Consider the following 27,212-nt stretch of genomic DNA (forward strand, 5'->3'; position numbering starts at 1 on the left):
TAGTTTTAAAACTCTGATTAGTAACAAATGACCAATACAACATTTTTTTCCTTTGGAAAATAAATTTAATAGCAAAAATACTTTTAACATACTGAAAAACCTTAGTGTGTATCTGAGAGAATGTGTGCATGAATTAACAACTTAATGTTAGATATTAATGTATTTTAAATGAATAGATAGGCACTATTTGAAAAGGTATAGTTATATGAATTTTACAAGAAATCTTCAATGTGGAACAATCATGCAATTTGACTTTTAAAAATTCAGTACAGATTATTAGCCTAAAGTGCTTTTATTCTGTTACTTTTTTAGGGGGATATGTGTCAAATGTTCCTTTTGATTCTTCCTAGGCAACTAGGACATCTTGTGAGAATAACATGATTAAATAATTTATTTTCAGGGTAGGCTTGCAAAGCAAGTGAAAAAGGCAGAGAATTCAGGCCATTTGAACTGTACGTGATTTTAGTCAGAAGATCTATGGGGCATAATTTTGCAGTCATGGTAAAAACTGCCTTCCTGAAGCATAGATTCTAAGCCTAGGATGCTTCATATTTCAATAGAGGTTGGTTCTACTATGGTGTGGTTAACTTTTAAAAGTTAAATGTTTTCATTTGGTTTCTGTTAAGGTCTAATCTATATTATAGTGTGTGCTCTCAGAAGTTAGCAAAAGTTATGAATTCAAGAACAACTGGTATGGGTTCAGGTGAAATGACCAAAACTAGGCCAGCAGTTTGTGTGAGCTTTGCATCAACTGTGAGTAACCCTGTGGCTGAGTTTGTGACATAGATTCTACTTGATCATTTCATCTACTTGTTACTTGAGCTGTCGTGGCAATGCCCTTTCGTGTTGTGTTTCTATTCAGAAGGTAAATTGCACATTTTGTCACTGCTATGTGTTGGTTATAAAATCTGGTAGGAGGCTGTCAAGACATAGTAGTGTTGAGAAACTTCATGGCACAGGTGTTCACGGGACTCTAAGGACGTATGTGGCCAAATTGTGTAATTTCCAAAAATGGCAACCAGAAATACCCTCTTATTACTCTTCAAGTGGACAATTATGAGACTACATTTATCTCCAATTTCAACATGTGTTCAGCTAGTGTGCTTCTAGTTCCATTCAGTTCTACATTGTTGGTTTTTTAGACTCTAGTTTTCTAGTTTTGAAGAACTTCCTTAATTCCCTTAATTCTTGGGGCTTCAAACTCTGGTCGACTCCTGGGGTCAATTTATAGCTCAAAGGAGACACGATGTAACCATTTTGATAAAGACAGATTCTCTTGCAGAACTCAAAAGTGCTAAACATAACTCCAAAATATGGAACTACCTGTTAAAACAGAAAATGAAAATTGTGTTAAACTCTTCAAATATCAATGTATCTGCATCAAGATAAATCAGGACAAATTGACAATAGCTGTGGGCAATACAACATGGTAATTATTTTTGAAATTGGGGAGAGGGCAGAAAGAAGGCTGGCACAGTATGGATGGGGGGAGAGGGATGACAGCAATTGAAGGGCATGCTCTGAGCAAGCAGTGGGCCTGGATTAATACGCATGTAGACTCCTGACACTGCCTGTCAATATATATGCTGGCCTTGATTGGAATCATTTATATATCAGCTAGTGCAAAGTTAATTCAGAGTTCTTAACCTTAACTTCTGGATCATGGAGTTCTTTGGGAATATGATACACACATGCGCACGCGCGCGCGCACACACAGGCACACACACACACAAAACACAGTTTTGCAGACAATTTTAGGATGAGGTTAGGTTCCCCTAAGTGGTCCATGAACCCCAATATTAGGAACCTGTAGACTAAATGCTCTTCTCATCTAGGGTGGGAGAGAAGATGATCCACCACTGCACAGGGTCTCCTTTCTTCAGGGTTGACAACCAGCCTGCATCTATGGGCCTTATGCTACCATCAGTGCTAGTTGGTGTGTTTCCATGTATACTATATGGGTGGGGAAGGTGACAAAGAAAGGGGGTAGAACTGGAAGAGGCAGAGAGGCAATGGACTGGTCACCCTTCTCACCTTTAATAAGTTGGCTGTCAATCCATTCCAGAGCCCCAGTACCCCTTGGGCCTTCACTATCTGCCGGAAGCAGTCCACTGCTCCTGAGAAATGAACATCTACACCTCCATAGTAGGGAAGATAGGGGCTCTGAGCCTGGCAAGAAATAGAAGGTGGGATGAAATTATTTAAATGCCAGGAAATAAATGTCCTAGTCAAAGAAGCCAGGGTCTCTGGACTCTGGATGTATGCTCCTGGCCAAGATGATGGCAAAGAATGGCTGCCACAGGGACTTGTTCCATAGACTTAGAATGAATATTAACATGGAATAAAACCATGATGCTCTGTTCATATGCTTATGGTTTATTTCACTTGGAAGGAAGCCAGCATTTGGGACAAAATTGATTTTATGCTTACATTCCCTCCCAGCCTATGCCCTCTGGAAATGATAACATTTTTAGGGGGGATGGGGTGTACTGGGGATTGAACTCAGAGGACTCAGCCATTGAGCCACATTCCCAGCCCTATTTTGTGTTTCACTTAGAGACAGGGTCTTACTGAGTTGCTTAGTGCCTCACTTTTGCTGAGGCTGGCTTTGAACTCAAGATCCTTCTGCCTCAGCCTCCCAAGCTGCTGGGATTACAGGCATGTGCCACTGCACCCAGCTTGGACATGATAGCATTTTAGAGTTTATTTTTCCGGTTTTGAAGAACTTCTTTAATTTTCATTAATTCTTGGGCCTTCAAACTCTGGTTCAACCCTGGGTTCAATTTATAGCTCAGAGGAGACAAAATGTAACCATTTTGATAAAGGCAGATTCTCCTATAGACTCAAAGGTGCTAAACATAACTCAAAATATGGAAGTAGATGTTAAAACAGAAAATGAAAATTATGTTAAACTCTTAAAATATCAATGCATCTGTAATGAAGACAGATCAGGGTAAACTGACACTTAACCTTTTTAGTGCCTTCCTGAAACTTTGTCATAACTAACCTGTCTCCTGGGAAGCTATAAAGTGGGGGCTGTTTACTTATTTCCCTATATCACAGTTGTCACAAGGTGGGGAACAGAGTGATAGTGTGATTGTGGTGTTTTTGTAGCTCCCTGTTGCTGTTCGTAGACCCTTACTCCTTCATTCTCATGCCAAAGTGTTCATCTGGGGCTCATGTTTCTTAACTGCATTTGTTGTCCTGCTATCATCTATTGACCTCCTGGCTACTTTTCCACATTCACTGAAGACTGTATGACACCTGATGGCTCACCCTCACCTAGCCTCACCATCAACTTAGATAACTTTTTAAAAAAATTTTAATTTGTTATATATGACAACAGAATGCATTACAATTCATATTACACATATAGAGCACAATTTTTGTATTTCTGGTTGAACACAAAGTAGAGTCACATCCTTTGTGTCTTCATACATGTACTTAGGTAATGACTATCGCATTCCACCGTCTTTCCTATCCCTATACCCCTTGCCTTCCCCTCCCTCCCCTTTTCTCCTTTGCCCTATCTGGAGTTCATTTAATCCTCCCCCCAACACACAGCATATTATGGACTGCCATTCTTAAATCAGAGAAATCATTTGGCATTGGTTTTTTGGGATTGGCTAACTTCACTTAGCATTATCTTCTCCAACGTCATCCATTTACCTGCAAATGCCATGATTTTATTCTCTTTTATTGCTGAGTAATGTTCCATTGTGTATATATGCCACATTTTTTTTATCCATTCATCTATTGAAGGGCATCTAGGTTGGTTTCACAGTTTAGCTACTGTGAACTGTGCTGCTATAAACATTGATGTGGCTGTGTCCCTATACTATGCTGTTTTTAAGTCCTTTGGATATAGGCCGAGGAGTGGGATAGCTGGATCAAGTGGTGGTTCCATTTCCAGTTTTTTAAGGATTCTCCATACTACTTTTCATATTGGCTGCACCAATTTGCAGTCCCACCAGCAATGTATAAGTGTGCCTTTTTCCCCCACATCCTCGCCAACACTTATTGTTTTTTGTATTCTTAATAGCTGCCATTCTGACTGAAGTAAGAAGAAATCTTAAAGAACTTTGTTTTGATTTGCATTTCTCTAATTGCTAGAGATGTTGAACACTTTTTCACATATTTGTTGATTGATTGTATATGTTCTTCTGAGAGGTGTCTGTTCAGTTCCTTGGCCCATTTATTGATTGAGTTATTAGGTTTTTTTGGTGTTAAGATTTTTGAGTTCTTTATATATTCTAGAGATTAGTGCTCTATGTGTATGGTAAGAATTTGTTCCCAATTAGTCGGCTCTCTATTCACCTCACTGATTGATTTTTTTCCTGACAAGAAGATTTTTAGTTTGAATCCATCCCATTTATTGATTCTTGATATTAATTCTTATGCTATAGGAGTCTTATTAAGGAAGTTGGGGCCTAATCCGACAGGATGGAGATTTGGGCCTACTTTCTCTTCTAAAAGACTCAGTGTCTCTGGTTTAATTCCTAGGACCTTGATCCATGTTGAGTTTTGTGCATGGTGAGAGATAGGGGTTTAATTTCATTTTGATGCATATGGATTTCTAATTTTCCTAGCACCATTTGTTGAAAGGCTATCTTTTCTCCAATGTACATTTTTGATACCTTTGTCAAATATATAATAATGAGGGTTAGTCTCTGTGTCCTCTATTCTGTACAATTGTCTACATGTCTATTTTGGTGTCAACACCATGCTGTTTTTGTTACTATTGCTCTGTAGTATAGTTTAACTTCTGGTATAGTGATGCCACCTGCTTCACTCTTCTAGCTAAGGATTGCTTTAGCTATTCTGGGTCTCTTATTTTTCCAGATGAATTTCATGACTGTTTTTTTCTATTTCTATGAGAAATGTCATTGGGATTTTGATTGGAATTGCATTAAATCTGTATAGTGCTATTGGTAGTATGATCATTTTGACAATATTAATTCTGCCTATCCAAGAACAAGAGAGATCTTTTCATCTTCTAAGGTCATCTTTAATTTCTTTCTTTAGTGTTCTGTTGTTTTCATTGTAGAGGTCTTTCACCTCTTTCATTAAGTTGACTCCCAAGTATTTTACTTTATTTTATTTTAAAAATATTTATTTATTTATTTTAGTTTTAGGTAGACACAATATCTTTATTTTACATTTATGTGGTGCTGAGAATCGAACCCAGTGCCTCACGCATGCTAGGCGAGTGCACTACCTGCATCAGCTATGGCTTTAAACACCATCTACAGGGACATGACTCCCAACTCTTCATTTTCAGCACTGATTTCTGCCCCTGAGCTCCAAAACCAAGCACTCAACTGCCTACTGGACCTCTCCACCTGGACAGCACTCAAAGCCTTGACACACCAAGAACTATTATTGGCTGTCTTCTTCCTGGGGTCAACTTTATTCTTTCTTATTTCTTTTCTTTCTTTTTTTGTTTCTTTCTGGTGGTGTTTAGAGATGGATCCCAGATCCTTGTGCATATTAAGCAAAGCAAGCACTTGGCATTGAGATACACCCCCACATCCTTTTGTAATTCTTGTTTCAGTAAATAGCCTCACAATTCAACCAGCTGCCCTGAGGCAGAAACCTGAAGAGTCCTTTATTTCATTCACTCTTACTGTCCTCTCCAGTCAATCATTAAATCCTACCATTTTTATCTTCTAAATCTAGTATTTTTCAGATCCATCTCTTCCTCTACATCCTCACACCTTCCTTAGTTCATGCTACCTACACCTCATGTACACATTACTATGATCCACTCTTAACACTGTAGCCAGAATGTGCTTCTATCATTTCAATTTGGATCACTGACTCCATCCCTGACTTTCTACCACCTAAAGGATGCAACTCAAGTTTCTTAGAATGACATACAAAGTCCTTAAGGACAACTTTTCCAGTATTAAAAGCATTCTTCACCACAACCATACTAATTGTGTTCTTTAGCTCTTTTTTTTTTTGTGCACTCCCATTCTCTCCTCTGAAGGCTTTGTTATTACAATATTTATTGAAGGGCTGGGGGCACAGCTCAGAGGCAAAGCACTTGCATAGCTTGCAGGAGGCCCTAGGTTCCATCTCCAGCACAACAACAAAATAGGGCTGGGGATGTGGCTCAGTGGTCTAGTGCCCTGGAGTTCAATCCCTTGTATGCCATACCCAAAATGCCACTGGTATTTTGATGGGAATTGTATTGATTCTGTAGATCACTTTTGGCCATATGGCCATTTAAGGATATTAATTCTGCCTATCTATGAACACAGGAGCTCTTTCCATCTTCTAGTGTTTTCTTCAAATTACTTTTTTGAACATTTTGCTTGTAGAGGTTTTTCACCTCCTTGGTTAGATTTATTCCTAGGTATTTTATTTTTTTGAAGCTGTTGTGAATGGAATTATTTTCCTGATTTCTCAATGGGTTCATTATTGGTACGTAGAAAAGCTATTGATTTTTCCTTTAATTGGTTCTTTTTATTTACACATGAGTATTCATTTTGGTATAATTATAAAGTATGGAATATAATTTGTTCTAACTCAGTCCCCTGTATTTCCCTTTTCCCTCCTCTCCTTCCTCCCCTGTACCTGAGAAACTGATGTGACTCCATTTTTGAGAAACCAGCTTCTACCTCAAGGCCTATCCTAAGGAAGGGGGCGTGACCCTTGTCCTGGCAAAAACCCACAGAGCACTCCTAAGCACATACTCACCCTGCTGAGTTGTTTGTCTGCAAATAACAGGAGAGATCTGCAGCACCAGGTGTCCCTGACTCAGTTAGGCTAGGTGAGGACCCATAGCAACCCCCTAGCAACCACCAATCAGCATGAGATGGAAAATGCCTGGGATGCCAGATGATCCCCCAGTAGTTTATGGTGGTTGATAACATGTTGGGAAACCATGTAGTTTAGCACGTACACCCCTCGTGGCCTAAACCAATCAGTTCAAACAATCCCCCTCTTGTACTAACCAATCACCCCTACCCAACATGTTCCCACCAGTGAATGTGCTACTCAATGTTAAGATTGTTGTTTGACTTTCTGGAGGTATGGAATGATTTGCTGTGTGATGTTGTGACACATAAAGTATCCCCCCAAAACCTATAAAATCTCACTGAACAAAGGACCAGGACTCACTCCCTGGGACCGCTGCATCAGAAACAAACGGTTGTGAGTCCAGGCTTGAGCTTGCAATAAAGACTCTCTTGTGTGATTGCATCGGATTTGGCTCCTGGAGGTCTATTGGGGTCCCATGAATCTGGCATAACATACCTTTCCCTCTACTGATCTTTCTGCTATATACTTATTTTTTTAATATTTATTTTTTAGTTTTTGGCTGACACAACATCTTTCTTTGTATGTGGTGCTGAGGATTGAACCCGGGCCTTACGCATGCCAGGTGAGCGCGCTACCACTTGAGCCACATCCCCAGCCCCTATACTTATGTTTTTAAATTAGTGTCTTGTGCACTTAACTTTCTTATATACATATATGAATATGCCACAGTGAATCTCACCATCACATACATCCATAAGCTATTGATTTTTATGTTGATTTTGTATCCTACTACTTTGCTGAATTTATTCATCAGAAGTCTTTGGGTAAAGCCTTTGGGATCTTCTAAGGATAGGATCATATCATCTGCAGGGAAATTTGACATTTTCCCTTACTATTTGCTTCCCTTTTATTTCTTCCTTTTGCCTAATTTCTCTGGCTAAAATTTCAAGTATTATATTGAATAGGGGTGGTAAAAATAGACATCCTTGTCATATTCCTAATTTTATAGTAAATTCTTTCCAGTTTTTTTCCATTCAATATGATGCTGGCTTGTCATATATAGCCTTTATTAAGTTGAGGCAAGTTCCTTCTATCCCTAGTTTCTTCAGCATTTTTAATCATGATGAGATTTTGTCAAAGGGTTTTTCCGCATCTATTGAGATGACCATGTGATTTTTTTTTACCTTGATTCTATTTATGTGATATATTACATTTATTGATTTTGCAAATGTTAAAACATCCTTGCATCCTGGGATGAAATTTACTGGATCATGATGTAAGATCTTTTTAATATGTTGTTGAATTCAATTTGTAAGTACTTTATTAAGGATTTGTGCATCTATGTTGTCAAGGATATTGCTCTGTAATTTTCTTTACTTGATGTGTCCTTGTCTGGTTTGTGTATCAGGGTGATACTGGCTTTGTGGAATCTGTTTAGAAGTGTTCCTTGCCTTTTACTTCATGGAATAACTTGAGGAACATTGATGTTAGATATCCTTTAAAGATGGTAAAATTCAACTGAGAATCCATCTGGTCTTGGGTCTTTTTGTTTCCTCATTTTTTTTTTTTTGTGGTGCTGGAGATTGAACCCAGGACCTTGTGCATGCAAGGTAAGCACCCTACCAACTAAGCCATATCCCCAGCTCTGAGCTCTTCTTTGTTGGAAGGCTTTTCATTACTGCTTCAATCTCATTGCTTATTATTGGTATATTTACGTTTTTTATATCGTGTTGGTAGGTCATATGTGTTTAAAGATCTTTTACAATTAAATATTCTTTTTCTTAAAATTTTGTTTTAGTTGTAGTTGGACACAATATCTTTATTTTGTTTATTTTATTTTTATGTGGTTCTGAGGCTGAAACCTAGTGCCTCATGCATGCTAGGCAAGCGTTGTACCTCTAAGCTACTACCTCAGCCCCAATTAAATATTCTTTGTGAGTACACAATACAAAATCCAAAAGTTGCCATAAGTGTACATTAAAAACTAAGACTCCCCACCCTTTGTTCCTTAGCCACCCAGTTCTTCCCAGAGACAACATTGTTGTTACCGGTTTCTTATCTGTATCTTTCCAAACTTAGTCCATGCAAAGATCTGCATAAACATGCACATTTATGTTCTTTTGGGGGACAGTAATCAGCAGCATACTACATATACATTTATGCACCTGTTTTTTTTAACCTAAAACTGTGTCTTGGAGATGACATCATGTCAGTCCAGATGGATCTCTCACATATTTTTTTAACTTGGTTATATACCTTTATTTATTTATTTATATGTGGTGCTGAGAATCAAACGCAGTGCCTCACACATGCCAGGCAAGTGCTCTACCACTGAGCCCCAGCCCCAGCCGTCTCTCATATTTTTAAAAAATATTTATTTTTTTAGTTGTAGTTGGACACAATAGCTTTGTTTTATTTATTTATTTTTATGTGGTACTGAGGGTCAATCCCAGGGCCTCGAATGCACTAGGTGAGCGCTTTACTGTTGAGCCACAACCCCAGCCTGCTCCCACATATTTTTAAATTGTGACATAGTAATCCCTAATATAATACCCTGTTTCTTTACTCCCATTTGTGGACATTTAGATTATTTCCAATCTTTTATTATTTCTAAACATGCTGTAAGAAATATGCTTGTAATATACATCATTTCCCACATATGCAGATATATCTATAGAATAAATTCTTCTAAGTAGGATTACTTTGATCAAAGGGTATATGTGTTTTATACCTTTATACATATTGTTTAAGCTTGGCATGGTGGCTCATACTTGTAATCCCAGAAACTTGGGAGGCTGAGGTAGGAGGATGGCAAGTTCCAGACCAGCCTGGGCAACTGAGTGAGACTCTGTCTCAAGATGAAAAATCAGGGGCTGGAGATGTGGCTCAGCGGTAGCGCGCTTGCCTGGCATGCGTGCGGCCCGGGTTCGATCCTCAGCACCACATACCAACAAAGATGTTGTGTCTGCCGAGAACTAAAAAATAAATAATTAAAAATTCTCTCTCTCTCTCTCTCCTCTCTCACTCTCTCTTAAAAAAAAAAAAAAAAAAAAAAAAAAAAAGATGAAAAATCAAAAGGAGTAGGAATATGGCTCAGTGGTAAAGCACCTCTGAGTTCAATCCCCAGAACCAAAAACTAAATTAATAAATTATTAATTAAATTATTTCAGTATTCATGGAAAGAATGGTAACCAAAATGTTACCTCTGTTGGAAGGCCTTTATGAAGTTTATCACAGAAATGTTCAAGTGATTTGAAGTATTTGTTCTTCATTTTCATCTCCTATAAGTTTGTTTCTTCTTTCCTTCTATATATATTAAGCACATACTATGTGCCAGGCATGTTAGTAGGCTTTAGGGATAAAACCATGGACAAGACAGAAGCTCATCACCGCCCTCATGGTATTTGTAGTTAGAGGTGGGGCAACAGGGGTAGGAGGACACATGAAAGGAATAATTGCACAATAGATCATTACAAACTGTGTTAAGTGTCCTGACGAAGAAATACAGGGTGACCAAAAGTGTTCAAGAGGCTCCTGACTTAGTCTGGGGATCTGAGACTACTTTCCAGAGGAAGGGCTATTTATTCTGATCAATAAAACTGATTAGCTGCTGGGTGTGGTGGTGCACGCCTGTAATCCCAGGGCTAGGGAAGCCAAGGCAGGAAGATCGCATATTCAAAGCCAACCTCAGCAAAAGTGAGGTGCTAAGCAACTCAGTGAGACCCTGTCTCTAATTAAAATACAAAATAGGGCTAGAGATGTGGATCAGTGGTTGAATTCAATCCCCCATACCCCAAAACAAAAAATAAAAACAAAAACAAGACAGATTAGCAAGGCAGAGGAAATGGCAGAGCTGAAGTCTTAGAGGCAGGAAGGAACATGGAATCAGACCAACAGTAAAGAGTATGAGCTGAAAGGGTCTTCAAGATAATTTCATTTTAATCTCCTCTCTTGAAAAATGAGGCTACAAAGGTTTAAAGAGGTAAAAGACTTGGCCAAGGTTACACAAACAGTGGCAGAGCCAGGCCTGGCTCCCTTAATTTTTTTCAGATGATATCATCCTGTGGAATCCAGTATTCTCCTGAGAGTTATGGATCTGAACTAGACAGCTACATTTTATTAGCCTGGATAGTTGCCTGGGTTTGTATAGAAGGAGGAATTAAGTACAGGTCCTTGTGACAAGCAGCCTGATGTGCTGTTTCTTTTTACTAGCAAGATACGGTTTGGGCAAATGGAGATCTTAGCATTCCAGTCTAGCAGGTTGGTTTGGTCTTTAGCATACTTGCCTCTTCTCCAAGTTTAGCTAATTATAATAATGACATTAATAAGAGTGTTTACTTATTTAGTGCTTGCTATATGTCAAATACAGTTCTAAAGACTTTGCATGTATTAAATAATTTAATATGGACAACAATCTGACAATGTAGGTGTTATTATTACCCCACTTTACAGATGAGGAAATTAGGGCTCAGAAAGGCCAAGGTATTTGCTAAAGGCCCCATAGCTAGTAAGTCACTCCAGGATGTCTAGCTTTCCCCAAGCACTCTTAGTGAGTTTAGCAGGCCGATGGTCTGAGCCCTGAGCTGCATGTGCTGTGGAAGGCCCACACCAATGGGTGTCAACTTGGATACATATCAGAATCACCTGGAGAGCTTGTAAAAATGCTAATGACAAAGACTCACCCTAATTCAGTTATATGGCAATCACTAGGGGGTGGATCCCAGCCATTGATGATTTATAAAACTTCAGCCCTGGTTAGGCTTCATATGAACCTAAGGGTTGAAAAGCACTGGTATTGGGCTTCGATTGTAGCTCAGTGGTAGAGCACTTGCCTAGTGCGTGTGAGGCACTGGGTTTGATCCTCAGCACCATATACAAATAAATAAATAAAATAAAGGCATAAAAAATACAGCAACATTAAAAAATTGTTTAAAAAAAAGAAAAGCACTTGTATTTAGCCTAATCATCCCTTCATCCTTTGGGGGTGACCAGTAATACATGCTTGCCTTTATGTTCTGGATACCCACTTAATATGACACTTATAGAGGCACTTATTCATACCATACCAAAAGCTCCAGTCTTCTAATAAAGAATCCATTCAATAAGGCATGATGGCATACATCTGTAATCCCAGCAACTTGGGAGGCAGGAGAATTGGGAGTTCAAAGCCAGCCACAGCAACTTAGTGATATACTTAGCAACTCAGCAAGACCCTGTCTCTAAATAAAACATTTTTAAAAAGAGCTGAGATGTGGCTCAGTAGTTGAGCACCCCTGGGTTCAATCCTCAGTACCACAAAAAAGTGGGTCGGGGAGCACAAGGTAGGGAGAGAAACTCAACTCAAAGCTAGAAAACAATTCTAAGGGTCTGGGGGTATAGTTCAGGGATAGAATGCTTACCTAGCATGTGCAAAACCCTGGGTTCTATTCCCAGCACTGCAAAAACAAAAACAAAAAGGACAAAAGGAAGAAAAAGAAAGCAATTATATAATAATTGAAGAATGTGACCACTAACTGGATATAATAATGATATTAAGGAGTTATAATTTTTTTTGGTACCACACATTGAACCCAGGGGTGCTTAAACACTGAGACATATATTCAGCCCTTTTTAAATATTTTATTTTTAGACAGGGTTTTAAGTGAGGCTTATATTTTATTTAGGGCTTTGCTCAGTTGCTAAGGCTGGCTTTGAACTCGCAATCCACCTGCCTCAGCCTCCCAAGCCACTGGGAAGGAATTATAAATTTTTAGGTGTGATAATGGTAATCTATACAGAATGTATATATATATATATACACACACACACACATATATATATATATATATATATATATATATATATATATATACATACACACATACACATATATATATATGTATGTTATATATATTATATATAGATAGGTAGGTAGATAGATATATTCCCTCTAAGGAGCCATTATAACTTAAAGAAACACAACTACATATTCACAGTCAAATTGAAATGCTATCTGTGGGAGTAGAGATGAAAACAGATTGGCCATGTATTGCTAATTGCTAAAGCTAGGCATTGGAACTTTGTATTCATTTCATTAGCCTACTTTTGTATATGTTTGAATTTTCCACAGTAAAAACTCTTCAAAACAGAGGGAGAGAGGTAAAGTTTAAGAAAAGGGAAAGAAGGCAGGAGATATAAGCAGAAAGGAAGGAGAAAGGGAATGAGCAGTTTCAAGTGCAGAATCAGAAAAAAATTTTAAATGACGTAGCCTGTAGTACAGGTTGGGTGACTAGTATTTTGCCCAGCTGAAAAAAGTATTCATACTGTTCAGGAGATGTGTGAAAAGTGTGCATGGATATAAGGTTCCTGGGGTATGAATATGTATTGGGGTTCTCCAGAAAAACAGAACCCATGAGATATGTATGTACAGAAAAAGATTTAAAAAAAATTTTTTTTTTAGTTGCTGATGGACCCTTATTTTATTTATTTGTATGTGGTGCTGTGAATCGAACCCAGTGCCTCACACATGCTAGGCAAGTGTAGTGATTTTTATTTTAAGGAATTGGACCACATGATTGTAGGGAATGGAATGCTGGAAATCTCCTGGATGGACTGACAGGCTGAAGACCCAGGGAAGACTTATTTTGTAGTTCAAGGCCAAAAGCAGTTGGCTGGCTGAATACCTTCTTCCTGAAGGGACTTTAGGCTTTTTTCTTTTAAGTCATTCAACTGATTGGATAAGGCCCACTCACATTATGGAGGATCATTTGTTTTACTTTAAGTCTACTGATTTAAATGTTACTCACCTAAATAAAAAAACACCTTCACAGCAATATTATCCAGACTGATGTTTAAGCAAATATCTGGGCACTATGTCCTAACAAGTTGACACAGAAGATTAGTCGTTACAGGGTTGTAGTGGGAAGTGATGCTGGAAAAACAGGAGGGGGCCATATTATGAAGGGTTTTGAATTCTGTTAAATTTTTCTTTAGAAAACTCCTTTGGAGCCAGGCATGATGGTGTGTGCCTGTAATCTCAGTGGCTCATGAAGCTGAGGCAGGAGGATCACAAGTTCAAAACCACCCTCAGCAATTTATCAAGACCGTAAGCAACTCAGTGAGACCCTGTCTCTAAATAAAAAACAAAATGGAGGGGCTGGAGTTGTGGCTCTGTGGTAGGGCATTTGCCTAGCTCATGTGAGGCACTGGGTTTGATCCTCAGCACCACATAAAAATCAATCAATAAATAAAGGTATTGTGTCTGTTTACAACTAAAAAATATTTTTTTAAATAAAGAATTTAGCCTTTATTTTATTTATTTATTTTTTATGTGGTGCTGAGGATTGAACCCAGTGCCTCACCTGTGCTAGGCAAGTGCTCTACCACTGAGCCACAACCCCAGCCCCCCAAATTAAAAAAAAAAAAAATACAAAATAGGGCTGGGGATGTGGCTCAGTGGTTGAATGCCCTTGAGTTCAATCTGTGGTACCAAAAAAAAAAAAAAAACAACCAAAATAACAAACAAACAATAACAACAACAACAACAACAACAAAAAAAAAAAAACCAAAGGAAAAAAAACCCGAAGAACTGACAAGATTGGAGTAGAGTAAAATAGAGTTCTGATTCGTCATATTATATTATTACATGATATAATTTGATCAAATTGTGTTATGTGTTTGTACAAACATGGCATAATGAATCTCACTATTATGTATAATTGTAATGCACCCCAAAATTAATGTCTGTTTGCAGCATTGGTGAGAAAAGAACCAGGGAAGAAGATAAGCATGAAAACAGGAACAAGCTACAAACTTTCTTTTTATTTTTAATTATTTTTTGTATATGTGTATGTGTGCTGGAGATTGAATTCAGGAGCACTCTACTACTGAATTACATTTACAGGCCTTTTTATTTTTTATTTTGAGACAGGGTCTAAGTTGCCTAGGCTGACCTTGAACTTTCATCCTCCTTCTTCAGGCTCCTGATTTGGTGGAATTGTAGTAGTGCACTACTGTGCCCAGATCCCTAACTTCTTTTTTAGGTGTCATAAATTGCAGGATTCTTTTTGTTGCATTTTATGAGAAAATAGAGACTTCATGTTAAGATATTAGCTTATATATTTAAACCTCATTAAGATTTATTGAAAGTTATGCATTAAAGAGGATAGAATTCATTAGTTTTTAAAATCACCTAATGTACTTCTAATAAATGAAATTTAAATAATTAAATTTTATTTTTGGCAGCACAAAATCATGAAGTAGGCATTTGAGGATATTTTATTATAAAAATCTCTGATTGGGCTGGGGATGTGGCTCAAGTGGTAGCGTGCTCGCCTGGAATGCGTGCGGCCTAGGTTCGATCCTCAGCACCACATACCAACAAAGATGTGTCCACCGAGAACTAAAAAATAAATATTAAAAATTCTCTCTCCTCTCTCGCTCTCTCTTTAAAAAAAAATAAATAAAAATCTCTGATATATGTAACAAATATATACTCTTCCCTAAAAACAATAAAAAAAAAGAGTTCTGATTGCGACAAAAAGTGTTGGAGATATTTATTAGACTTCTGAATGCAGGTGTCAAGAAGATAGTTGCATGATCCCGTGGCTCAGAGAGATAGGAACAGCAGGGTAGAAATCTGGAAATCATGAGGCAGAGAATAGAAAGCAGGCCAGTGCAGTGTAAATGTTAGTTCATGAACAAAAGAATGATAAAGTTGCAAAGATGGGCAGAGCACATCATGTAAGGCCTAGTAGCCTACAAGCAGGGTGCTAAAGCCAGCTCCTGCTGGCTCAAGGGAGCTAATACTTAACTTCAGGAAATTTGGGAGCTGGTTGACCTAACATTCAGTACTCTGAAATCAGCCATGGTAGAAATATTTACGCTTCAACTCAAGAGATTTTATTCCCCCTAAGAGACCCAGTTGGTAAACATTTACCACCATGTTGCCACTATAGCTTGAAGGTAATAAGAAATATAGTTGGGTATAAGTCATTAAAATATTTGAAGCAGATGAGTCAAAGGATCTGATTTTTTAAATCATCACAGAGAATGGTCTAGAGAGTTGGAAGGCAAGGAGACCACTAAGGAAGCTGAAGTGGTGGCCCAAGTGAACAAGGATGTTAGCTTGGAAGTGGAGAGTGAGTGAAATAAAGACATTTAGAGGAGTGTTAAAGTCTTATCCTGAATATAGATGGCCCTGGATTTATCACAAATTGATTATAATTGACCCATTATATAATTCATGTAGGGGCTGGGGCTATAGCTCAGTGGTAGAGTGCTTGCCTAGGTTCAATCCTCAGCACTACATACAAATGAATAAATAGAATAAAGGTATTTAAAAATAAATAATTCATGTAGCTTAGCATCTTTTAGTTGTGGTGGTGGGATAATAGGTTACAAAATAATTACTTTGCCTCAAGAGTTGGACCTTTTGCAGTTCTTACCAGAAACTAGCAGAAGACAAATATTATTTCCTAGGAAGTCAGGTTACTTTTCTACACAAACATCATTTCCTCTTTTCAGTATTTCAGTCACATGGTAGCAGGAGGGACTTGAAGTCTTGTGATTCTTTCTAAGGGAAAAAGAGGCTTAATATCTATTTGACAATAGCTCTCTACTGATAGAAGATGATAGAATGGAGGCCAAATCTGAACAGTGTTAAGGGAAACACTGTATGACATTTACCAAAGACCCCTGACCATTTTAGCTACTGAAACTCCAGACCAGGAGACTCAACTTGTCCATTTCATGTTCTAGTTCTCATAATCTGGCATGTGATTGGTTGTTATTGTACCTTAAAGGGAAGGCCAAATTCAGAATTGTCACCCTTCACCTTGATGGAAAGCTCTGTATTTTTAAAGTATAGAATGTTGATCCTTTAAGCTAGATTAATAAGGAAAGATATGATAGTCATTTAATAGAAGACAAAGAACTGGGAAATCTCATTAACTTGCATGCCACTAACCTAAAAATTTTAATAACCCAGGGCATTTTAAGCAAGTGAATCATATAAACAGCACAATTACCAGAATATTAAACTCTCCCAAAATAAACTGCTTATAAAGCCTACTGAAATACCTATTTAATATTAGTAATGGCTAATTATCATTGAACACTCATAATGTTACTGGAACTCTTCTTCATTGTCTCATTTAATTTGCACATTTGAAATGAGGACAGTGAAGCTCAGAGATATTAAGGAACTTACTTAAGATCAAATAGCTAGGGCTGGGGCTGGGGCTCAGCAGTAATACACTTGCCTGGCATGTGTGAGGCACTGGGTTCGATTCTCAGCACCACATATAAATAAATAAAATAAAGGTCTATCAACAACTAAAGAAAAAAAATATCAAATAGCTAATGAGTGGAATGGAAGAGACAGTGGTTCAAATAGGTCTGTGTGATGCTAAAGCCCACAGGTAGAAGGCTGGTGCTCTACTTAGGCTTCCACAAACCACTCAACTACCTATGAAAGTAGGGCCTGAAAAGTTTCTCCACTAGGCTACTCTTCATTAATCTAGTTCTAGTCATAAATAATAAAATAGAACATTTTCCCAAATTTTTATAATTTATACTCACTCCCCTTTACACATATGCACTAGTTGGAATTAGTGTTAGTTTACTGTATGGTTTATTGAATGTCCTTATAGTGGGGGCTCATGAGCTAATGTTTAACTTAGGCAAGATGATGGCTGTCATTGCTGGGACTATGCAACAACAGGAACTGGGGTGGGGTGTCCTACAAGGGCACGAGATAGGTAGCTGTCAGGTGTAGCACAAGTTGTGGTTTTAAGCCTTAGAGCCTGGAAGCCAAGGTCAGAGAGCCACTGGAAGTAGGATTCTATAAAGCAGATTGGAGGAGATCAAGAGACAGAGCATCTGGCTTCTAGTCTGGCCCCTACTGCACAATAAATCGAGTTTTGAGTTAAGTTACTCTTCCTCTCAAGGTTTTAGGTTTTCGTCTGTAAAATGAAATAATTAGCCTGGAAGATCTTAAGGTCTTTTTCAATTTGAAACTGTGATTTGGGGATTCTGGGCTTATAGGCCTTACAGTGATCACTGCTTTGAAGATTTAGGACTCAGAAAGAGAGCAAGAAAGAGTCCCATTTCGGTGATCACAGGCAACAAAAATAAAAAAGCCAAAAGGTTTGGTTTGAATCATTACAACTGAGTTTTAGCAATATTCTGAATGTAATTATAATTTGTTCCTCCAGTCTAGAGATTTTTATGGAAGAGAGAGGAGAGAGAGGCTAAGTAAAATATGGTCCTAGCCATAACTGATCCCACAGTATCCTAGGAAAATGGGACATGAAGCAACTTACTATAATACAAAACAGAATAAAATGTGCTAGTAACTAGCTATGTGGATCTTGGTCAAATTGCTTAGCCTGTTCTTAAGCCTCAGTTTCTTCAACTGTAACAGGCACATTAGCAGTCAATAAAGGTTGGTAGCTATTAATGGCAGTAGCATTATTATGGACTACATATGTAATATTTTGTATTATGTTATTGCATCTTAGTAAAATAGAACTATCTACAAAGTGTTGTGAAGAAAAAAATACAAATTTTAAAATTAATTTTTTTTTTTTTTTTTTTTTTTTTTTGGTTCTCGGCGGACACAACATCTTTGTTGGTATGTGGTGCTGAGGATCGAACCAGGGTCGCACGCATGCAAGGCGAGCGCGCTACCGCTTGAGCCACATCCCCAGCCCCTAAAATTAATTTTCTAAGGATTCTGCATTACATTGTATAGATCTGTCATTTTTTAAAAAATATTTTTAGTTGTAGATGGACACAATGCTTTGTTTATTTAGTTTTATGTGGTGCTGGGGATTGAACCCAGTCCCTCACACATGCTAGGCAAGTGCTCTAAAACCAGCCCCTTGGTCTATCATTTTTATAATTCATGCATAAAATTATGTTAAATGCTTTGAAAATTCCAGTCTGTTCCTATCCTGAGCATTTTATACATTCATTCAGCAAACCATTCAATGAGTACTGGAAATGTGTCAGCTTTTGGTTAAGGCACTAGAGATACAGAAATTATCTCTGTTTCCTGGTTGCCATCTCTGAGCTGGTTTTCTCCACCATACCCTTCTGCTATGATGCTCTGCCTTACCTCATGCCCAGAGCTATGGAGTCAGCCAACCATGGACTGAACCTCTAAAACCATGAGCCAAAATAAAATTTTCCTCCTTAGGAAAGGAAGACAGAGAGAGACAGAGACAGAAATTAGTAAGACCTAGTACTTAGAGTACTCAGCCATGTTAGTTAGCTTTCTGTTGCTGTAACAAAATACTTGAGCTAATCAACTTAGAGGAAAAAGTTGTATTTCACATCGGAGTTTTGGAAGTTTTGGTCATGGCTGTTTGGCCCTATTGCTTTGGAACCTGAAGCAAGGTCACATCATGGTGGGGAGTGCACAGCAGAACAAAGCTACTCACCTTATAACCAAGAAGCAAAAGATAGAGGAAAAGATTGGGATCCCACAGTCCTTTTAAAGAGCATACCCCCAGTGACCTGAATACCTCCCACCAGGATCCACCTCCTAATGGTTCCATCATTTCCCAGTAGCACTATGCTGAGGGACCAAGCCTTCAACGCATAGTCCTTCAGAGATATTCCAGATCCAAACTATAGCAACAGCCTACTGGGAAAAACAGCCATGCAAGTCAGACATGATTAAAATACACCTGTGAAAGAGTTGTCCATATTCACTGTGTCTAATCTTTCTATTCTCATTCTCTCTTTTATTAGGGGTGGGGTGGGTACCAGAGATTGAACTCAGGGGCACTTGACCACTGAACCACATCCCCAGCCCTATTTTGAAGCTGGCTTTGAATTTGTGATCCTCCTGCCTCAACCTTCCTAGCTGCTGGGATTATAGGCAAGTGCTACCGCACCCAGCCCATTCTCTCTTGAATATTTTCCAGTCAGGCTTTTGCCCCACACCACTCAATAGAAAACTCTCTTCTTATGATATCCAGTATAACCTTTATGTCTCTAAATCCAACAACCAATTCCGAGTCCTCATCTTATCTGGCCATCAACTGCTGACCACTCCCTCCTCCTTGATACATTGCCTTCACTTGGCTTCCTGGACACCACACTTTCCTGGTTTTCTTTCTACCTTACTGCTCTTTCTCAGTCTTCTTTGCTAGTTTTCCTCTTCCTCTGACATCTAAATGTTGGCGTATATTTGGGCTGAGGCCCTACTCTGTCTCTTGGCTTTAAATACCATATGTGTGATTTTTTTTTCTTTTGGTACTGGGGATTGAACCCAAAAGGACTCTACCATTGAGTCACATCCCCAGTGCTTTTTATTTATTTATTTATTTTTTAAATTTTGAGATAGGGTCTTGCTAAGTTGCTCAGAGCCTTGCTAAATTGCTGAGACTGGCTTTGAACTCAGGGTCCTCCTGCCTCAGCCTCCTGAGCTGCTGGGATTACAGGCATGTGCTGCCATGCCCAGTGCTAAGATTCACTTTCATTTTTATTTATTTTTTTTTAAATATATTTTTAAATTTTAGGTGGACATAATATCTTTATTTTTATGTGGTACTGAGGATTAAACCCAGGTTCTCATGCATTCTAGGTAAGCACTCTACCACTGAGCCACAACCACAGCCTCTAGGATTCACTTTTAAAGGCTTCTATACACATTGAGTTTTATTCAAAACTTTTCTCCAGAGTCATGTCAGTTTGTAAACATCAAAGCCACAATAACCTACTTTGATGGTTGAAATGTTTTACTTCAGGAGTAAAGAATATGTTTTTTTGAAAAATGCTTACATTAAATAATACAATTATTATTTTTAATTTCTTTTGGTGGTGGTGTTGGCGATTGAACCCAGGGCCTCGTGCATGTGAGGCAAGCAGTCTACCAACTGAGCTAAATTCCCAGCCCCAATTATTATTTTTAAAAAGAATATTCTGCTGTCATGTATAACTAAATAGAACAGATAAGAAAAAAAGAACTTTAAGAAGTAGAAATAAAGTCAGGCACAGTAGTGTATACCTGTAGCCCCAGCTATTTGGGAGGCTGAAGCAAAAGGATCACTTGAATACAGGAGTATGAGGCCAGCCTGGGCAACATAGCAAGACCCTATTCTGAAGGGGATGTGGGGAGAGGCAGGCAGGCAGGCAGAGACAGACAAAAGAAAGGAAAAACAAAATTAAGAGTCTGCTAGCTGGAGCAAAGAGGAGGTCAGAACCTTTCAATTTGTCATTTGGAAGTGATCTTTACCTTCTGTAGATGTGCAAGATTCAGCCTGAAGACAAAGCTGTCTACTTTCAAAACCATCTGAGATGTATATATGTGGAAGGCAGTTGTGATAGGCTTGAATCTCTTGGCAAATCCCCAATAATCAAACAAAAAAAGCCAATAGAATTGGAGCAAAAAGACCCTTCTATCCTGTGAGCCACATGACCCATATTTCTCTTGGCATAGCCATGACCCAACTAGATGTCATTCTACAGCTGGAAAGTCCCTAGTCTGCAGTGGGGATATTCACACAAATGGCTTTAGGCTGCTGCCCTTCCAGCACAGCATGCTTACGAGATTATTTCCAGTCCCTCCAGAGTGAATGTCTTCCATTTCAGCAGCAGGCCAGAGTGATGATTAGCTGATCACTAAGCCTGCCATCACCACCAGGGGAGTGGGCAAATGACGGCAGGTTAGTATTCTGCTTGGACAGAGAAAAGAAACAGTAGGTTCCTGTGTGGCCACTGGGGTAGAGGTTGGGGAAGTCTAAAGGGCCCACCAGGGGCCTGCTCGGAGAAAGCAAGTTAGATGCAGATGAACAGAACACGCTGCAGCTGAGGCCCAGGATGAGGCAGCCCCATGCAGAACAGCCATGGCCAACTTTTAGAAGATCCAACTATGAGAGTGTCATCTTGACTGAGGGCGAGAATGTGTAGGACCAGTAAAGAAAAAGATTTGGAAGATGACAGTTTTTAGAAGCCTGGGAATATCCAGATATACTCAGGACTTGTGTATGGTGGCCTCTCAGTAAATGCCTATTAAACTAACCAAACAAAATAAAACTAATTCTCTTACCATCCCTGCTCATCATTAGCTATAGAAAGAGGACCTACTGAGGTTTTATGATCTTGGCTCATGTGTGGGTTTAGAGTAAACACAGGAAATAAACACACCTGGACTGGCTTTTATAGTTCGAATCAGGCCTTCCATGCTATGCATAGATTCTGAAGAGATACTGCAAGCACATAAAAATACCATTGATTATGTGCCTGGCTCTGGATCTGCAATAACCAAATTCAATCTTTTCTGTATGTATATGAGGTAGGCACACTTCTCACTCCCATGTTTTACAAATGAGAAAGATTAGGCTAAGAGAAATTGTGTGGCTCACCGAAGTTCATGCAAGAGTAAGGGGCAGGCTGGGATCCAGAGTCCACACTGTGACCCATTGAGCTTGTGTGTCCATTAGAGCCTTATTGTGAACACAGCCACTAAAAACAAATAATTGGCAGGTATGTGGAAAAAAGGACATGAAATTGGTGCTTCATTTCCAAAGCTGGCTGGAAGCCAGTGCAAGAGTCAGCAAACTTCAATCTCCCTATCCTCCTTAGAGCAGGGGCTTTCTATGCATGCTCATGGCTAGAAGCGGGGCTTAGCTGGTTGACAACAGGCATTTTTTTGGACCCTTTTTCTTTTGGGGGGGTACCAGGGATTAAACTCAGAGGCATTCAACCACTGAGCCACATTCTCAGCCCCATTTTATATTTTATTTAGAGACAGGGTCTCACCGAGTTGCTTAGCACTTCACTATTGCTTTGAACTCATGATTCTCCTGTCTCAGCTTTCTGAGCCACTGGGATTACAGGCATGCACCACTGCACCCAGCTGAACCCTTTCTTTCACTTTCCCCTACCACTGTCTTCACTTCTACTGTGGGGGAGGGGAGGGAGATGGGCAGAAGCTCCTATCTTAGCTGCTGTTACTGTTTAGGTAGAGCGCAAGGAAGCCTGCCTAGCACAGGTGGTCATTTTGACTTCCAGGCCTTTATCCCTTCAAAGGAGTAAGTCAGCTGGGACCAGGGGAAAAGGGAAGAATGATTTTATATTTAGTGGAATTAGGAAGGCTCCTCCTTACTCCCTCCTTGCCAGCTCCCTAGGGACAGTCTTGTTTCCATGATCAACAACTACCATCCCTGAAGTATTTGGGGCACTGTATACCTTTTGGAAAAACAAAGGGGGAGAGTTTTCCTTTTCCTTCACTTTAACAATGAGGTTTAAAAAAGCTACCTTGCCTAAGGAATATCCAGGTATCCACCTGGATTGGAAAAGCATCCTTTTTCTATGATAGTGAAGGCAGTGCCACTCACTTAGGCAGAAGTTAGTCCTCAAAGGGAACAGACCTCGAAGCAAGATGACAGCGAGGGATTAATTGAAAATGCAACAAAGGTAAGGTTCCCATCCTCTCTCACTACCCTTAGAGATCAGCCCTCAGCAGTGTTTGTACTTCCACACAGGTAAGTCGGCTCTGTTAGGAAAACAGAGGTCTGATCCTACTGAGAATAGGTACTATGCCAACCAAGAGAGGTTGCAGGAGGCAGAAACCCTGAAAATCTGTTAACATGTCTTAGTAAGGATGATGATAACAATTTTCTCTCCTCTCTTGAGGCTTTGTCCCTGCTCCCCCAAGGGCTCAGAGAGCCAGTGGGGCTCTCTTCCCAACCCTTCAGAACAACCATGGTCAGTTTATGACTGGCCAAAGGGTCTGTGGCTGTTGAATGATCTATGCCTGTGGCTCACTGTTCCTCATTACGATCTGATCTGATGGCTTCAAGTCAAGGCTGCCAATTTGGCCAGCATTCTGTTGCCAGGCTGCCAGGGACTAAAGCAAGCCCTAGGACAGCCCCATTTTCCTAAGATTTTCTTTCTTTCACTTGAGTTAACCATTTCCTGGCCAAAGCCAGGCCAATGTTATGGTCTGAAGGTTTGTGTTTCCTCCAAATTCTATGTTGAAATCCTGACCCCCCCCCATGTGATGATATTAGGAGGTGGGGTTGCTGGGAGATTAGTAAGGCATCAGGGCTCCACCCTTCTGAATGGGATTAGTACCCTTACAAAAGAGGGTCCAAGGGGTGGCTTTGCCCCTTCTATCATGTGAGGACACAGAGAGAAGTATACCCCCTGCCACCTCCCCCGCCAGAACACGGAAATAAGCCCTCACCAGACACCAAATCTGCCTTGACCTTGGACTTCCCAGCCTCCAGAGTTGTGAGAAGTTAGATTTCTGTTGTTTATAAGCTACCTAGCTTGTGGTATTTTTAAAATAGCAGCCTGAAGGGATTAAAACAAGGCTCCTGCCTGTCAGCTTCTGAGCTTGCATGGTATTATTTTTCTCAGCTTCTCTTGCATGGAGGATTTGAGCTCCCAGTTCTCAAGATGTGTCTTCCCTCTCTCTCATCCCTTACTCCCACACTAAGGGCAGGGGAACCAAAGTAAAAATTAATCAATTACCTAACATCTAGGAACAAGTCCCTGGATTCCTGGTCGACAAAGGAAGGACCTAAGGAAGGAGAGACCCAGGTTCAAATTCCAGCTCCACCACTTACCAGCCATGTGATTTTGGGGCAAGTGACTTACTCTTTCTTGCCTCACTTCTTCATCTATAAAATAGGAATGATAAAGGCACTTATTTTGTAGGGGTTACAGAAGATCAAATGCGTTAAGAAACTGCTTGTACAAATTAAATGACCAATATGGTAGTTAATATTATATCACTACAATTTCTTAATCTCAGGGGAGGCATTCCTGTCATTATCTCCCCTGACATAGCTTGTCCCCATGCTTATACTCCTGACAAAAGCTTCTCCACCAAAGAAGAGCACAGATTTCCATACATTCATTTAGATCTGGTCACATTTACTGAAAGCAATCAACTAACAAATATAAATTTGATGATGTTATAATTTTCCAAGAAATTCCAGGCATCACACATAGCAGTGAGAGGCTAGATGGACAGAGAATATAAATCAAAATGGTGTGAAGTTTTTTGTCCTCTGTCCTTTCAACAAATTTACCTGCCTTGAATTGTTATCAGCTGTTTGCTCTAGGCTGCACAGAACCTGACTGCTAAGGTAGGAGATGGAAGATGTGCATTGTCATAATGAAGCACATAGGCAGTCTCAGGCAGGGGATAAGCAGAGGTCCTTGGGACGAGGAGGCAGGCTTGGGTGTTCTTACCTTCGGCTAGGGTAGGTACAACCATGTGGTCATGGGGCTTAGTCAGCAACAGCTAAGGTTGAATTTTATACTCGCAGCAAGATATTCTAAACTCACCCTAAACTTATTTTTTATTTTTATTTATTTTTTTGGTACCAGGGATTGAACCCAGGGGCATTTAACCACTGAGCCACATCCCCAACCCTTTTTTTATATTTCTAAATTTAGAGACAGGGGGTCACTGAGTTGCTTAGGGCCTCAATAAGTTGCTGAGGCTGGCTTTGAACTTGCAATCCTCCTGTCTCAGCCTTCCAAGCGGCTGGGATTACAGGTTTGCACTACCACGCCTGACTTAAACTTAATTTTTTTTTTAACAAGTATCAAGTGCCTGCCATGTGAAACTATGTATTGTGGGGATATATAAATGTGTAAGACATACTTCCCATAGACAAGAGCTTGCAATTTAGAGAAAATAAGGAACACAAAAGAATGTAATATAAGGAAGCATGTGACCTGGGCCATAAGGGAGCTCTACAGGTTGACTATCCCTTATCTGTAATGCTTGGGACTAGAAGTGTTTCAGGCTTTGGATTCTGGAATATTTACATATATGTAATGATATCTTGGGGATGAGATTCAAGTATAAACATGAAATTCATTTGTTTCATGTATATCTTATTTGCACAATATGAAAGTAATTTTATGCAATATCTTTAGTGTGCCTGCATTTTTGCTGCAGCCCTTTATATAAGATCAGGTGTGGAAATTTCCATGAGGATGTCCTGTCTGTGCTTAAAAAGTTTCGGATTTTGAAGTATTCTGATTTCAGATTAGGGATGCTCAACTTGTAGCAGGAATGAGCTAAGGCCATTGAGAAGAGGGAGACTACTTCTGCTGGGGAAGTGAGTGATGACATCAGGAAGAGACAGCAGAGCAATCAATGGTGCTGAGATTGGAAGAAGTGGGGGCATGGAGAGAAATGCTAGGGAAAAGAAACTGGCTGCATTAGAGGTCACATACAGGCTCACAGCATCAACTAAAAGGAGTTATTCAACCATAAATCTTTTGGAACCAAATAACTGTGCTCTTGTGTGTGGTGTGGGGGAGTCCATGAAAACCCGGAATCCACAGTTATAGATGGAGCATACTGTTTGTTAACTCAGCCTCTTGCCCCAGAATCCCTACCCTCGTAGTCTGGAGCAGCTGCCCTGTGATTCTACTTCCATCAAAATTAGATAGCTGTTTTAGGAAAAGTCAATATATTTATCAAACAAACACGTTAGATCCTGTGACAGTAGGTCAGGAGAGACAGCCCTCACTGAGGCAAACTCAGAAGAGCCTTTAAGTAGACAGTAGAGATGCTGAAGCACAAGGAGCCATGTGAACAAAGGCAGGGTGATTGAAATGTAGAACACACTTAGTCTTCAGGGCTTGGGTGAGGGGGACTAAAAAGATCACTTGGGTGAAAATGGAGGCTTGAGTAGAGCAGAGGTCATTAAAAGGCATGTTTTGTTTAGCTCAGTCAGTACTTAATTGTTGTTTGTAACACTGAAAAACTGAGAGACTTACATAAAAATCTGGATTTTCAGCACCCTTGAAAACTAGGCCTGCATTTTGAAATGGCAGCCATCCTTTGGAGAGGAGGGGCTTGTAGCTTGCCTGCAGCCTCCACTGGCTCATTTCATTCCTTTCTGCTAAACATATTTAAATGCTAATCACATTTTGTGAGCCCGGTGAAATTGAGCTCTCCAAAATGCTTTCAAATGCCATGATGGCTCGAAGCACAGGATTATTCTTTAGGGCTGAGTGTGTGTTCTCTGGGTTACTCCACATTCTCTTTTCCATGTTACTTCTGAGTTCCTACAGACATTTGATTTTGCAACTCCTGATACAAAAGGCCTCTGCGTGATGAGGATGGCAAAGTTGGTAAAGCAACATGCCAGGCCAAGGGGCTCAGCCTTTATTCTTTAAGGGCAATAAAGAAGGACCAACACAGGCAGATCTTAAGAAAATTTGTCTGGCAGAAGCCCATGGGCCAGGCTGGAGGGGAATGAAATGAATATTGACCTTGCAGACAAGCTACCTGTGCTTATATCCAGTTCAGTTACTGGCTGGTATACCAGCAGGCTGCAGAACCTTTCAGTGCCTCAGTCTTCTCATTCATAAAATGGGCTCAATAACAACAGTGCCCACCTCATAAAATTGTAAGGATTAAATGAGATAATGAACATAAAGCACTTGGGACACTGCCTTCTATATCATAGTGT

General features: G+C 39.6%; 1 protein-coding gene across 1 annotated transcript in view; it reads right to left on the reverse strand.

Moving 5' to 3' along the window:
- Nucleotides 1-241: 241 nt before the first annotated feature.
- The window catches only part of Slc25a43 (solute carrier family 25 member 43), a 44,848-nt gene continuing 17,877 nt past the window's right edge, over nucleotides 242-27,212 (reverse strand). The window contains exons 4-5 of the mRNA XM_026409075.1: nucleotides 2,035-2,169; nucleotides 242-1,323 (exon numbers count right to left, since the gene is read on the reverse strand). Coding sequence (XP_026264860.1) covers nucleotides 1,123-1,323; nucleotides 2,035-2,169 — 336 coding nt within the window. The 3' untranslated portion in view covers nucleotides 242-1,122. The remainder of the gene's footprint in view (nucleotides 1,324-2,034; nucleotides 2,170-27,212) is intronic.

The sequence above is a fragment of the Urocitellus parryii genome, chromosome X, assembly GCF_045843805.1.
Source record: "Urocitellus parryii isolate mUroPar1 chromosome X, mUroPar1.hap1, whole genome shotgun sequence".
Classification (NCBI taxonomy): Eukaryota; Metazoa; Chordata; class Mammalia; order Rodentia; family Sciuridae; genus Urocitellus; species Urocitellus parryii.